At 48.8% G+C, this 13,425-nt stretch overlaps 1 protein-coding gene across 3 annotated transcripts in view; it reads right to left on the bottom strand.

Moving 5' to 3' along the window:
- Positions 1 to 13,425, bottom strand: part of SH2D3C (SH2 domain containing 3C) — a 31,570-nt gene that overhangs the window by 1,337 nt on the left and 16,808 nt on the right. For all 3 annotated transcript variants that reach the window (XM_043990092.1, XM_043990093.1, XM_043990094.1), the window contains 8 exons: positions 11,068 to 11,196; positions 9,428 to 9,876; positions 7,859 to 7,983; positions 5,023 to 5,591; positions 4,453 to 4,568; positions 3,808 to 3,979; positions 2,201 to 2,312; positions 868 to 1,074 (listed from right to left, as the gene is read on the bottom strand). In XM_043990092.1, the coding sequence (XP_043846027.1) occupies positions 868 to 1,074; positions 2,201 to 2,312; positions 3,808 to 3,979; positions 4,453 to 4,568; positions 5,023 to 5,591; positions 7,859 to 7,983; positions 9,428 to 9,876; positions 11,068 to 11,196 (1,879 nt within the window). The remainder of the gene's footprint in view (positions 1 to 867; positions 1,075 to 2,200; positions 2,313 to 3,807; positions 3,980 to 4,452; positions 4,569 to 5,022; positions 5,592 to 7,858; positions 7,984 to 9,427; positions 9,877 to 11,067; positions 11,197 to 13,425) is intronic.

Here is a 13,425-nt window from a genome sequence, read left to right as displayed (position 1 = left end):
GACTTGCCTAGGGTCACACAGCCAGTAAGTGTTAAGTGTCTGAGGCTGGATTTGAACTCAGGTCCTCCTGACTCCAGGGCTGGTGCTCTATCCACTGCACCACCTAGCTGCCCCGATTATGTTTATTTTAAAAATATTTCACACCTGTGCATATCTCTCCCCAACTATGCTGTAGCTTCCTGAAGTTAGGGGTTTTATCTTATTTAAAACAAACAAACCAGCACCATTCACTGAGCACCTTACCCTGTACAGAGCACTCTTAGGGCAGGGGAGTTATAAAAGCTAGTTAAGACACAGTCCCTCCCTTAGGGAAGCTTAGAGTCTAGTGGGAGTATGAGATACAAGCACAGGTAACCACAATAACACAATATGACATGTTAAGGGTGAGAAAGAAATACAAAGGCAAGTGCTCTGGGAGGCCCAGGTGAGGTCATTACTGCCTAGAGGGATCAGGGAAGGCTTCTTAGAGGAGGTGACATTTAAGATATGCCTTAAAGAATGGGCAGGAATTCAACTGGTTTATCTCGCAAAGAGATGAGTACTAAGCTCTACTTAGTCTATGTCCAATTAAATGAAGAAAGGGGGATAGTGGAAATGGAAAAAGGAGAGAGACAGAGAAAGAGAGAGAAGAGAGACCAGAAGAAAGGTGGGAAAAACAGGAGAAAGGAAAAGAACAAGACCCAATGGGAAAAGAGACAGAAAAAGATAATGGTCCATGAGTGTCAGCCGCCCCAAAGAGCTCTTCTAAGGCCGTCAGCTTTGATGGTGCCCCTGAGACAGGCTGAGCATCCCTAGGGTCCAAGGATGCCCAGTGCTCTGGGGATCTGGCCTGGGCCTGTCTACTCACTGTGGTTCATGGTGCCTTACCTTGAAGCTTGACCTCAGCATTAGTGTGGTACAGGCCCCCATGGTGGGCTACGGTGCGGGCAGCCTCCAAGTGTGCAAGGACGACTTCCACACCATGTTCTGTGCTTTCCCAGGGCTCCGGGCCCTCTGCGGGCGCAGTGTCACACTCGAGAAGGGTGATGAGGGGTAGCACATGAGGGAAGGTTGTGTTGCTCAGTGGGGGGCTATCTATAATTGGGAATAAACAGATAGCTCAGGCTTCCATTCCAAAGCAAACTCCCAGTACATTAGTTGTATATGGGGGTGGGAGGGGACTGTCAGGGCCACATTAGATCTGTGCTCCTAAAGGTCCCTCAACTTCTAATCCTAGTACATAAAGACCTTTGTCTTTCCCTTCATTAGGAATCAATTGAACCTAAGAGAGGCTCAGAAAGAAGCCCAGAGAGTCAGAGCTGGAAGAGACCTTAAAACAGAAAATGTTACAGTCAGAAGGGGCCCTTAGATGTCATCTCCAATCGAATAAACAGACCCAAGTCAGTGGAATAACTTGCCCCAGATCACATAGCCAGTTCATGGCAAAGGTGAGATTAAAACTCAGATCTCTTAAATCCCCAAGTATAGTAGCCTTTGTAGGTACACTGCACTAAATGGGAGCAATGTGGGAGCTATACCCTACAAACCTTGATTGAAGGAGATCATAATTGTAAAGCACTTAGCACAGTGCCTGGCACATAGTAAGCTCTCTACAAATGTTTATTATTATTATTATTATTATTATTATTATTATTATTATTATTATTATTATTAGCGAGGCAATCAGAGTTAAGTGACTTGCCTAGGGTCACACAGCCAGAAAGTGTCAAGTATCTGAGGCCGAATTTGAACTCAGGTCCTCTTGACTCCAGGGCCAGTGCGCTATCCACTGCACTACCTAGCTTCCCAAATGTTTATTATTATTAATTAACTACACCTAAAGGGTCCTTGGGTACACCAGGCTAGGGAAGAGGAGAGACAACAAGCCACTCCATTTACTAGGCTTCCCGGGCTTTGTCCCTGCTAGACCCTGGTCTTTGCTAGCCTGGATATCTCTATGCTTCTTTTTTTTTTTTTTTTTTTTTTTTTAGTGAGGCAATTGGGGTTAAGTGACTTGCCTAGGGTCACACAGCTAGTAAGTGTTAAGTGTCTGAGGCTGGATTTGAACTCAGGTACTCCTGACTCCAGGGCCGGTGCTCTATCCACTGTGCCATCTAGCTGCCCCTATCTCTATGCTTCTAACTGTCTGATGGGTCAGGCTCATTGGAGTAGCAGTGGGGTGCTCGCTGGGGCAAAGGGGAGGTACAAAGGAGCAACCTACCTTTGCCCTCATTGAGGCTTTTCAGGAAGGGTTTCAACTTCTTCTCATAGAGGATGGCCCCCTCTGTATGCCGCTGTCGCAGAGTCATCCACGTCTGCTCTAGTCGAGAGATCTGGTGCAAGGGGGAGGGGAGAGTGAACACAGGGCACAAGGAATAGTCAATGATTCAGAGGAGAGGGAAGGGACAAAGGTCCCTGGGGGGCTTGGAGTTGCAGGTGGATTTTTACTTTCAGAAAACCTAGCATGGGAAGCCCTCAATATTTTATCATGATTTTTTCCCCAATTTGACAAGCTGTCACTGAGGACCTGCCACTGCCACTGCTTTGGGTCCAGATTTGTGGTTCTAACAGTGAAGGGCAGTTCTTTCATGGCATGGGGCCACAACTGCTCTGTAACCTATAGTCTAGAGCAGAAACACTGGGCCCAAACTAGTTTAAAATGTAACTGGGAAATATTTAATAAAACAAAAATTCATTGAGACATAGATAATGTTAACATGTGGTTTTCCAAGTCAACACATGGCCCCCAGAGATCCTTATGTATGGTATAGTGGCTTCTGTTTCTATTTGAGTTGGATACCACTACTCTAGAGAGCTCCCTAGGGTACTGAGAAGTCATGTAGCTCCTCTGCATGTGTTTGGGGCTAGACTCAAACTGAGGTCTTCCTGACTCCAAGGCCAGCACCCTATTCAGCTATGCCCCTCAAGCCCTTAATATTATGAAACCCAAATTTACAAAACTGGATCAATTTGGCAGGAGAAGGGTGGGGACAGATGGGGAAAGGGAAGGAAGTTTATTCATCACTTATATTACAAAAGCATTTTTCATGTTGAAAAGATGCCACTCAAATCTCCTTAAAACATAAGACAGTTGCTTGGTGGGGTGATCTGTTTGGAATAGGGAACTCCCTCTACTAATCCAGTTCTGTACCTGCTTTCTGTTTTATTGTCTTAGAGGAGCTGCCTGGGGCATTGAGAGGTTATGTGACTTGTTCAAGAATAGGACTTGCCCAAGGTCAAACAACAAGACTTGAACCTGACTCTGTCCACTATACCAGGTTGCTTCTCTAAAGCACCTTTCAGTGCATTTAAAATGGTGGTGTTAGGGGCAGCTAGGTGGTACAGTGGATAGAGCACCGGCCCTGGAGTCAGGAATACCTGAGTTCAAATACGGCCCCAGACACTTAACACTCACTAGCTGTGTGACCCTGGGCAAGTCACTTAACCCCAATTGCCTCACTAAAAAAACAAAAACAAAAAACCAAAAAATAAAATGGTGGTGTTGTTTTAAAATAGGATTTAGAGCTGGACCGGGCCAAGCTCCTCTAACTTTAAATCAATTGTTCTTTCCCCTGCTCTATACTGGTCTCATTTGATTTACAGAAGATTGTACAGAGGAATTAGTCTCCCCCTTAACTTACACTATGATTCCCAGCTAGATATGTTCTTCTCTTAGGCAATGCAGCCACTCAGAGGTGCCCTGACCTAAATGAATCCCTCACCCAGTGATCCACCCTGCTGTGAGGCAGGGAGGGAGGGAGATCTTAGATGCCAGCCATGACCCAAAGGGAGAAAGGGAGAGGGGAGGGGAGAGGGAAGGGCCTCTACCTGGGCCATGTCCAAGGCACTCATGACTGCAGCAAAGCTAAACATGTTGCCCATAGTTCCTCGGAGCTCTGCCGCCAGCTGAATGGTCTTGTGCAGCAGGGCGGCCCGCTCCTCTGTAGAGCCCGTGCAGCCCAGGATGTCCACAGCCAACATGATGGACATGGTGTGGAACCTGCCAGAGGATGAGAGGAGGTGCTTCAGAGAAGAGGGCGGGGCTGTAGGGAGGGGATGGGGAGGGCTAGGAGGGGGCTACTCAGAAGCCAGGACTGAGTCGTGAAGAGCTGAGATTGGTCATCTGAGAACAAGGGGTGGGAGTAGGGAAATGAAAAACGCAGTATCTAAGATCCAACGAGGAAAAGGACCTCATAGCTAACACAGTTCAAACCAATCATTTATAGAGAAAGTGAAAACTTGAGGGGTTTGCTGATTGGTCCAAAGTCACATGAGTAGTACGGCGCAGGGATGGAATTCAAACCCAGTGGGCTGCATACTGTCATCCCAGTGACCTGGCCCTGACACTTGAAGATCCTGGCATGTGATATGGTCTCAGATGGTCTATCCATATCTTGGGGATGGCAGACCCAGGGACTTCCCATGTGAGCCCAACCTCTCCTCTCCCCACCAGCCGCTGAGGCCCCTTCTTACCGTTCCAGCAGGTCCAGTCGGAGCTGCCGACCATGGGGGAGTGTTAGCAGCTCCATGCCCGAGCGGACTCCCATGAGCCCTTGCATCTCCTTGGTAACGCCCAGTATCCTAGCAACCTGCCGGGATGCCCAGAGAGCTGATTAATCTCCTCTCACTGGGGAAGGGGCCAGAAAGCAAGGGGTCAGGGGAAGGGAATCACAGAATTATAGAACGTGAAAACTGGAAGAGACTTTAGAGATCATCTAATCCAGAGTCCTCCTTTCACGAATAAGTTACCAGCTTTACAGAGAGTGAAAGGAGTTTGCTAAAGGTCCCACGGCTAGTTAGTTAGGGTCGTATGATTTTAAGCTAGAAGGATCTCAGGGGTTGTCCAATCCAACCCCCTTGTTTTATAAATGAATAAGCTAAAGTCCCAGATGGTTAAATGACTTGCCTAGGGTTCTACAGCTTGTAAGGAGCAGAATCTGGGGAGGTGGGAGGGGGAGTGGAATAAGCCCCCTCTCTGAGCAGCCCCAGAGGATAGCTGGGAGGCAGGCTCTGCCCTTTTCCTGTCCCATCTCATGCCCGTACCAGACAGTCGACTTTGGTGACGTGCCGGGCTAATGTCCTGGCGTCCACATCGGCAAGCAGCTCTTTCACCTTCTTAAGGATGCTCATCTCCAGGGGTTTGTTATCCTTGGGAATCAGTAGCGACTGGAAGGTGGTGGGGTTGAAGGAAGAGGTCACCTCTATGACAGGCGGTATGAAGCCTCCGCCCTGGTCCCCTTCATGGGGTCCATTTTCCGGGGCCCGCCCACCCATCAAGTGCTGTCCTTCTTCCACTTTCAGCCGTTCTACGTAGCTCTTGACCCCACCGAGGCGGGTTGGGGGTTCAGGCGCCACACGTTCTCGGCTGCCTTTTATAGGGGGCTGAAGCTGGCAGTAGTGGCCTGAGTCCGGGTCACTGTAGCTGTTGAGGGATGGGGATGGGGAGGCCTGGCGGTAGCCGTGACAAGGGGTGGGGTGGACGCTGTTGCTTGGCTCGCTAGGTGGTTTGGTACCATTCCCTGGGCACAGCTGGGGTTCGCTGGAACGGCGGATGACAGGGGAAGCAGGTGTCGTGCCTGAGGATGGAATGCCCGGAACATTTACGCGGGTCACTGTAGAGAGATGAAGAGAAAACTCATAGAATCAGAGGTTTTGAAACTGCGAGGTATCTTAGAGATCAATTAGCTCAATCTTCTCATTTTACAGATCAGGAAACTGCTTCACGCAGGAAATAAGTAGTAAAGCGAGATTTGAACCCAGGTCCTCTGACTCCAAATAAGTGCTCTTTCCACTACATTAATTATGAAGGCTGAGAACCATAGGCACAAACACTGGAACCCCATGCCCTTCTCCTCACCCTTGTTAAGCTGTCTTTGGTTCACCCCCTTGGTGAGCCTGCCTTTCTCCTCACCATGGATGGGTGTGGCCAAGCTGAACAGTCTTTCTTGGTCTCTGACACTGAAGAGGAAGGTGCTGATCCAAGTAACTAAGACTAAGCCTGGCATTATTTTGTTTGTTTGTTTTTTTTGATGGGGCAATGAGGGTTAAGTGACTTGCCCAGGGTCACACAGCTAGTAAATGTTAAGTGTCTGAGGTTGGATTTGAACTCAGGTCCTCCTGAATCCAGGGCTGGTGCTTTATCCACTGCACCACCTAGCTGCCCCCTCAAGCCTGGCATTATACCCATTGATGGTGACCCCAAGATACTCGGCAGGACTGATGACAGCTCAGCAACTTCATGCTGCTTAGTATTTAAAATAAGAATGATTATTTTTAGAATCTTGTTTAAGAATAGTATTATGTGTGGAGGCGTGTAATCTTTAAGTGAGAGCTTTGAGAGAGATGGGGTTAGTGGACAGTTCTTAGTGTGGCTGACCTAAGAGTTGGGAAGACTTGAGTTCAAAACTTGCCTCTGAAACATAACTAGATGTGTGGTCATGGGGAAATCACTTAACCTTTTAGTTCGCGGGGCGACCAACCCTTTGAAGACTATAAATTACAGACAGTGGTGGGAGCTTCCCTACCAGTAGTTCCCTTTGACAATGAAATCACTGGTCTGGATAAACAAACTTTCATATATGAGGGCTTTTCAAAAGGGAAGTTTATCTGCTGCATCTCCTTTGCAGAAGGCACAGTGTTGTCATCTGCAACAAAGTTAGGTAATGGTTTTTTTTGTTGTTGTTTTTTTTGGTGAGGCAATTGGGGTTAAGTGACTTGCCCAGGGTCACACAGCTAGTAAGTGTTAAGTGTCTGAGGCTGGATTTGAACCCAGGTCCTCCTGACTCCAGGGCTGGTGCTCTATCCACTGTGCCACCTAGCTGCCCCTGGTAATGGGGTTTTAAAAACAAACAAAAAAGAGTGGGTGGGTGGCAGGAAGGCTGCCGTTGGGAATCAGGAAGATTTGGCTGTGGCTCCTGCTTCTAACCCGGAGGGACAATGTAGCTCTGTGGAAGTCAGTCACCTACCCTTTTCTGCTCTAGTCAGTTGACTCCCTAAGACAAGAAGGTTCCCACATGCATTGCTAGAGGAAATCCCTCACCAGGAGCTGCAAATTCTGATTAACACAACAGGTTTGATGCAAAAACAGGCTGCCCACTTATGCCCTTGGTCCCCAGGCTCATTGCCTCCCCTTGTTGGACTCTGGAGGCAAACAGTCCCTGCAGGGACTCAACAATGAAAGGGTGCATTACTCGCAGGACCCCCTTTGCCTAGGGACCACGTTTCAAAGAGCAGAGTCCCATTTAGTGCATACTGAGTCAGAGACAGTTACAGCCAATGAAAGTGAACAGGCTTGCCACACAGACTGAAACAAACAGACCAAAAAATGGCACAATGAAGGATTGTATGGAATGCATTGGAATAATAGTAATAGCTAGCATTTTTTTTGTGGGACAATGAGGGTTAAGTGACTTGCCTAGGGTCACACAGCTAGTAAGTGTCTGAGGCCATATTTGAACTCGAGTCATCCTGATTCTAAGTTTGGCCCACTATACACCGCAACATGTAGCTACCTCTGGGAACTTTCTTTTTTAAACGCCTCTCCCTTTCCTGTGGGCATCTTATTTATTGATTTAAATTATTTCCATTAGATGTTTGTTGGTTTGGTCACTGTACACATTCTGTGGTCCTGAGAGAGCCTGAAGAAGTGATTTTGTTACATCAGCTATTTTAAGGAAGGCTATATGATGTGAGAGGCAGACCCATCTATCCTCTTACCAAAAGGTTCACACAGGACTGAGGCAATAATGGGCTACACACACACACACACACACACACACACACACACACACACACACACACATCAATTCAGAGTCAGATACCCAGAGAGACTCTTGGGACCCAGCCCTCCCTTCACTTGTCCCTTCCGGCAGGGCCATACCAGTGCTATAGGCTGGTGATCCAGGGCTCTCAGAGATGGGAGACATGGGGGAGTGCAGGTCTGGGATCTGGTCCATGCTGAGGGCACAGTTTCGAATGGCATCACGGTGAGGGGGCAGAGACACGCTGTAGACCAGAGAAGAGCAGAGTACATCCCCTCAGCTCAGTGCCTAGCTCACCTGGGTAACTCCCACTATTAGCTATCCCCACTTCTTTTCCTCCTGTCCTGGGTCTCTCCATCACCACTGTGTCTGACCTTCCATACCCTGCCTCCTACTTCTGTTCCCCATCCTTCCAGTCCAGGTTTCCTAAGCCTAGAATGTCTTCCCTTCCCCACATCCCCCCCCTCCATCCTATGAAGACTGCACTGATCATTCTGAACATTTGGAGGATTAAGGTGGGGGAGGGGGAGGTTCATTCAGAGATCAGTGAAACCAAGTAGCATGTCTTTGAGACCCTGATGGGCTCAGCCTACAAACTCTTTCTGGGATCGGGCTACCCAAGTTTCTACTCCTCTGAGTGGATCCTCATTGACATAATCCCTTTATCCCTCCCTTTCTTCCCTTTCCTTAACCCCTCACCCATAGAACCTGTCTCTGAAACTGGCATAGTTAACACAGCGTTTTTAACCCCCAAGTTGGAGGTATCCGTCTGGCTCTGTCTTTAGAGAACAAAGCCAGAGCCCTTCCCAGGAGAGGTAGTGAAGAATGTACCATCTATCCCTCCTGCTCCAGGGTGGGAAGACCTCACTGCATTCCTCTGGAATGGAGAGGGCAGAGAAGCTGGCAGGGACTGAAGGGAGGTGGCACAGCCCTGAGCTCCCTGAGTCCATCAGGGTCTCCTTGCTATCTAGCACTTGGCTTCATTGCATATACTGTGGTTCTTGGCACAAGCCTCTCAGCCTTTGGTTTCAGGCCACAAGCACTTCTGCTGCTGCCCACCCAGGATTGATCCAGGCTCAAGCAACACCAGGCCCTTCCAACATTCTCAGGCCCAGGATGAGAGGAGGTACCTCCTTGCCCAAAGGGCACAGAGAGGAAATGACCCAGGAGTGGCTTTCTCTTATCCATGCCATGGGATAAGTCCCAATGGAGTAAGGATTCTGTGGTTCTATGATAAGCTATAGAAAGGACTTTGAGAAGCAACTGAGAAAAATATATTGGGGAAGAAGGGAGTCCCAGGATCTAGGTGCCTGGGTTCTACCCACAATAAAAGACTTCTAGGAGAAAGTTATGTCAGTGTCCTTGGTACTGTTATCTCCTTCCTTGGGGGAAAGGGAATGTGCAAACTCATGGGGAAGGCCCTGCTTCCTTCTAGCTCTGCCACTGGGGTTATATAGAGTATTGAGAGATGAAGGAGAAATCTCAGCTCAGTAAGGTCTAGGCAGACGAGGAACCTCTCCTCCTCTCCTCAAAAGAATAGGATGGGCACACCGGTGGGCAGCATTGAGCCACTGAGCATAGAATGCTAAGGGTGGATAGGACCTCAGATATCATCAGGTCCAATGGCTACATTTTTACAGAGGGAGAAACGGAGAGAAAAGAGAAGTGATTTGTTGCAGGTCCCTTACCTGGTAGGGCAGCCCTCGCCCCTTGTTATCTTGTCTGCTGTCAACCCATCGGTCATGGTGACACTTCTCCTCTTCATGTGGCCTCCCTTCTGGCTGGAGGGGCTGGCAGGGCCCCCAGACTTGCCATGACCGAGCCCATAGCTGGCCTCCAGGTAACGCAGGGGGAAGGTGCGATTGATGGGACAGTAAATAATGGCTCCGCTCTGTTCGGATACAGCCTTGCGGCTTCCCACATAATAGCGGACCAAGGCAGGCACGTGGTCAAAGCTCTCTTGTTCAAAGAGGTATTGGATATGGGTATAGTTCTCACTGGCCTTCACCATAACCTTGTTGACCTTGAAGTGCAGGGGCTGATTGTGCCAACGACAGGTGAGGACGTAGTCACCGAGGCTAGTTAATGAGTCTCGGATGAGGAAGTCACCGTTCCGTTGAACCAGGCTCTCTGAGACCTGTGGAGAAATGTATTCAGAACCTGGCACTTGGGAAAAGGGAAGAGAGGGGAGAAGGGTGCAGACACGCCAATATCAAGACCCAACGTACAAGGGGCCAAGCAAATTCATATTCAGATCTAAGCGTCTGAGGGGAAAAGGGAGAAGATCAGTCCCATCCACACTCATATCGTCGTAATCAACATCATTGTCACGATCACCACCACCATAATCACTATTACTGTTCCTATATCATCAGCATCACCAACTCATTGTCATTGCCACCATCCTCGTCATCACTGCTAGCAGGTACTCCACCACTTAATCATGTCTCCAACATCCGCCTTATTGTCTTTACTCCAGTAAGTACAATTATCACTATCGTTATCACCATGGACATCACCCCCATCCCCATCCCTGCTGTTACCACCATTGCCACCCATTCTTATACCATTATTATTGCCAACGCTGTTATCACCATCATCACCACCAATAACTGTCACCACTACCAAAGAGTACTTGAGCACTTCCCTAGAGGCGCCCTGTAAAAAGCAGCTGTTTGATTCCTGCTCACACAAACCTCACTTTTCTGCCTACATGGAAGTTTTTTATCTTCCTAGTCTAGACAGTCTACACCAATTATGATTACACGAGCAAGCTCTGCCTTGTGAGTGTGATATCTACAGGGGACTGGGACCAGGGCTGGGACAGAAGGCTGGGAGGTAGGAGCATCCGTCTCAGAAAGCCTCACTCCTTCCTCTCCCAGGAAGAGGATCGAGAGATTCTGGATTGGAAATACTGGGTTACTAAGCCCCTTTCTGCCCCTAGCCACCATCTAGAAAGCCAAGTTACAAAGGAAACCTCCTGACTGCCACTCACACCCTGCAGGATCTGGGTCGTTTTTGCTCACTGGGCCTCCATTTCCTCATCTTTAAAATGAGGCGGTTGGATGGCCTCTGAGGTTCCTCCCAGCTCTGGGTCTAAAGTCTTTTGAATCTGTGACCCCAGGCTGTGGGGAAGTCCATACTTAACCTGGCCCTTCCACACAGCTCTGACAATCTCTACACTCAGACCTTCATTCCGGGGGCCCCCCACCCCAATCCAGTCAGATGCGGATGCAAGAACCATTTTCAAATCCCCAGAAACTGGGCTCATCTGGAAACGGGCATTGGAGAGCTGGAGCCAGGCCCCAGGCATTCGGGGCCCCCTCACCTCTCTGGGAATGCGGCCATGGTACCAGGCGTGGCTTCGGAGGTCAGTGCTACTCAGTTTGAGTTCCTCCTCCAGTTCTTTGTGAAGTTTCTCTGGGGAAGAGTCCAATATGTACTTCTCCTTTGAGAACTGGGAAGAGAAAGACAGGGGGTGTTAGCCACAGATTGGGCATTCATCACATCCTCCTCTCTGAATCCTTTGCAAATGGCTCCTCTATTACTGGAGGCACCAAGGCCCAGCGTCTAGAAGGCGATTTCCCCCAAGAAGAGGAGAATCCTTACATTACTGCCCTGATTTTTTTCTCTTATAACAGGATTAATGAAGAAATAGGATTAATGTTATTATGGATATATATATGTGTGTGTGTGTGTATATATATATATATATGTATATAGATATATAGATATAACCTATATCAGATTACCTGCTGTCTAGGGGAGGGGGGAGGGAGGGGAGGGAGGGAGAAAAATCTGAAATTGTAAAGCTTGTATAAACAAAAGTTGAGAACTATCTTTACATGTAACGGAAAAAATAAAATACCTTATATGTAAAAAAAAAAAAAGAAGAAGAAGAAGAGGAGAATCCCTTGCTTGTCTCTGGACAGAGCTTTCCCATCCAGAATGTCACCCTGTGATGTAGGCGGGGCAGAAATGAGTATTCACATTTAACAGATGATAAGGAAGAGTCCCAGAGAAAGGAAGGGATTTCCCAAGGTCACATGGAGAGTTAGTGGGTGAGCCAGGATGTTCCAAACCCAGAGCTCCTGACTGCTAGTCGAGCCTCTTCCTACCACACCTCTATTCGTCTTTCTTCTCTCCAATCATTATGACTTTGACACCTGATGCCCCTCTTCCCCTCCTCTTTCTTCTCCTGCCACAGGTGTGAACTCGACAGGTTATTCTTGGCTCCTCCATCCCCAGTGGGCAGGAGGCTGACGGAATCCTGGAGAGACCCAGAGCCTGGGAGAATAGTGCTGGGAAGGAGGGAGGGAGATGAGGGCTTGCTATTTCCCTTTTCAAGATAGAACAGAAAGAATAGCAACTGCCCTGACTTAGCTTGGAGGACTAAAGGGAAATCTGTGCCTTGAAATCTTCCCCTATCCATCCCCAGCCTTGATCAGTGCTTTAAGCAACTATATTCCAAGATGCAGAGAACTAAGGGAGACAATGGGTTTCAGTGGAAAGGGACTCTTGACAGGGTCTGTCCTACTGATGGGCTGTGTCACTGCTCCACTCTGAACCTTAGCTTGCCTCAGCTCTGACATTCTGAGTGAAGAGTTTGAAGGGGGCTGAGAGACCTGACCCATGCAGACTATAATTGAAAAGATGTCCCTAAAGCTTGGGGTAGGGGGACACCTGAGTCTCTATCACCTCCTTGTCCTCAGGAGTCCTCACATTAAACCTAGAGGATTTGTGCCCCTCGGGTCTAGGGGAGGAGGGGATGCTGGAGGCCTGACTGGATGGATAGAGAAGAGTCCCCGGTGCTGCATCCGCTCTCTGCCCTGTCATTGGCCAGAGATGATCTCACTGCTTCCCAGCTTGCTGGTATGTGATTGGTTGAGGCCGCAGGGATGCTGTTGTCAGCTGGATGGGGGCCAGTCATTCATACAGGGCTCAGGGATGAGCGTGTGTGAGAGAGAGGGGGAAAGAGGGAAAGGGAGAAATTATCAGCACCCTGTTTCCCTGAAAAAGGCTGGAGCCTAAAAGGCAAAGTGAAGGGAGGGCGGCAAAGCAATGATGGGGGGTGTGTGTGAGTGACTAGTCTGCTCCTGTCTAGGCCCCCCCTTTCCATTTGGTTTCTCTTTTAACCCTTCCTGTGCCTCAGTTTCCCAACCCTATGGAAGCCCAACACATCCAAGATTGATGCTCATCCTGGGAGGCTGAGGTTCTCCCCCTCCTCTGCCTGCTTGGCTCTTGGTTAACTCTTTCAATGCCAGGATTTAGTCCCATACCTGCACTTGCCAAGCTACTAGGAATTCAGAAACCCCTACCTTAGACATGACAGTGCCTGATGGGGCAACAATTCCAAACCAACCCCTAGCCCTAGCCCAGGCAATTCTCCAAAGGGCAGATAAGTGGTTTGCACTTAAGCTCCAGCCCAGTCCCAAGCCCCATAGCTTTTCCTCACCAGCCCTCCTGCCCCTAGCACAACCACAGAACAGAAATCAGAGATCAGTCTCCTGGATAGATTCTCCTGGATACAATGGGAACAATTCCCTTCTTCCCTACTATACTCCTTTTCCCCAAGTTTGAAGGGGCTCAGGGCTCCAGGTTGGCTGTGAAGGGCAGGGGCTAGGGCAGAGGGAAACTCTTCCTGGGCATCAAGGGCCCCTTGGCAGGAGACAGTGACCCCATTGAC

Source organism: Dromiciops gliroides, chromosome 2 (genome assembly GCF_019393635.1).
Source record: "Dromiciops gliroides isolate mDroGli1 chromosome 2, mDroGli1.pri, whole genome shotgun sequence".
Lineage (NCBI taxonomy): Eukaryota > Metazoa > Chordata > Mammalia > Microbiotheria > Microbiotheriidae > Dromiciops > Dromiciops gliroides.
Note: the sequence above shows the minus strand (reverse complement) of the source record. Positions and strands in the feature narration are given on the sequence as shown.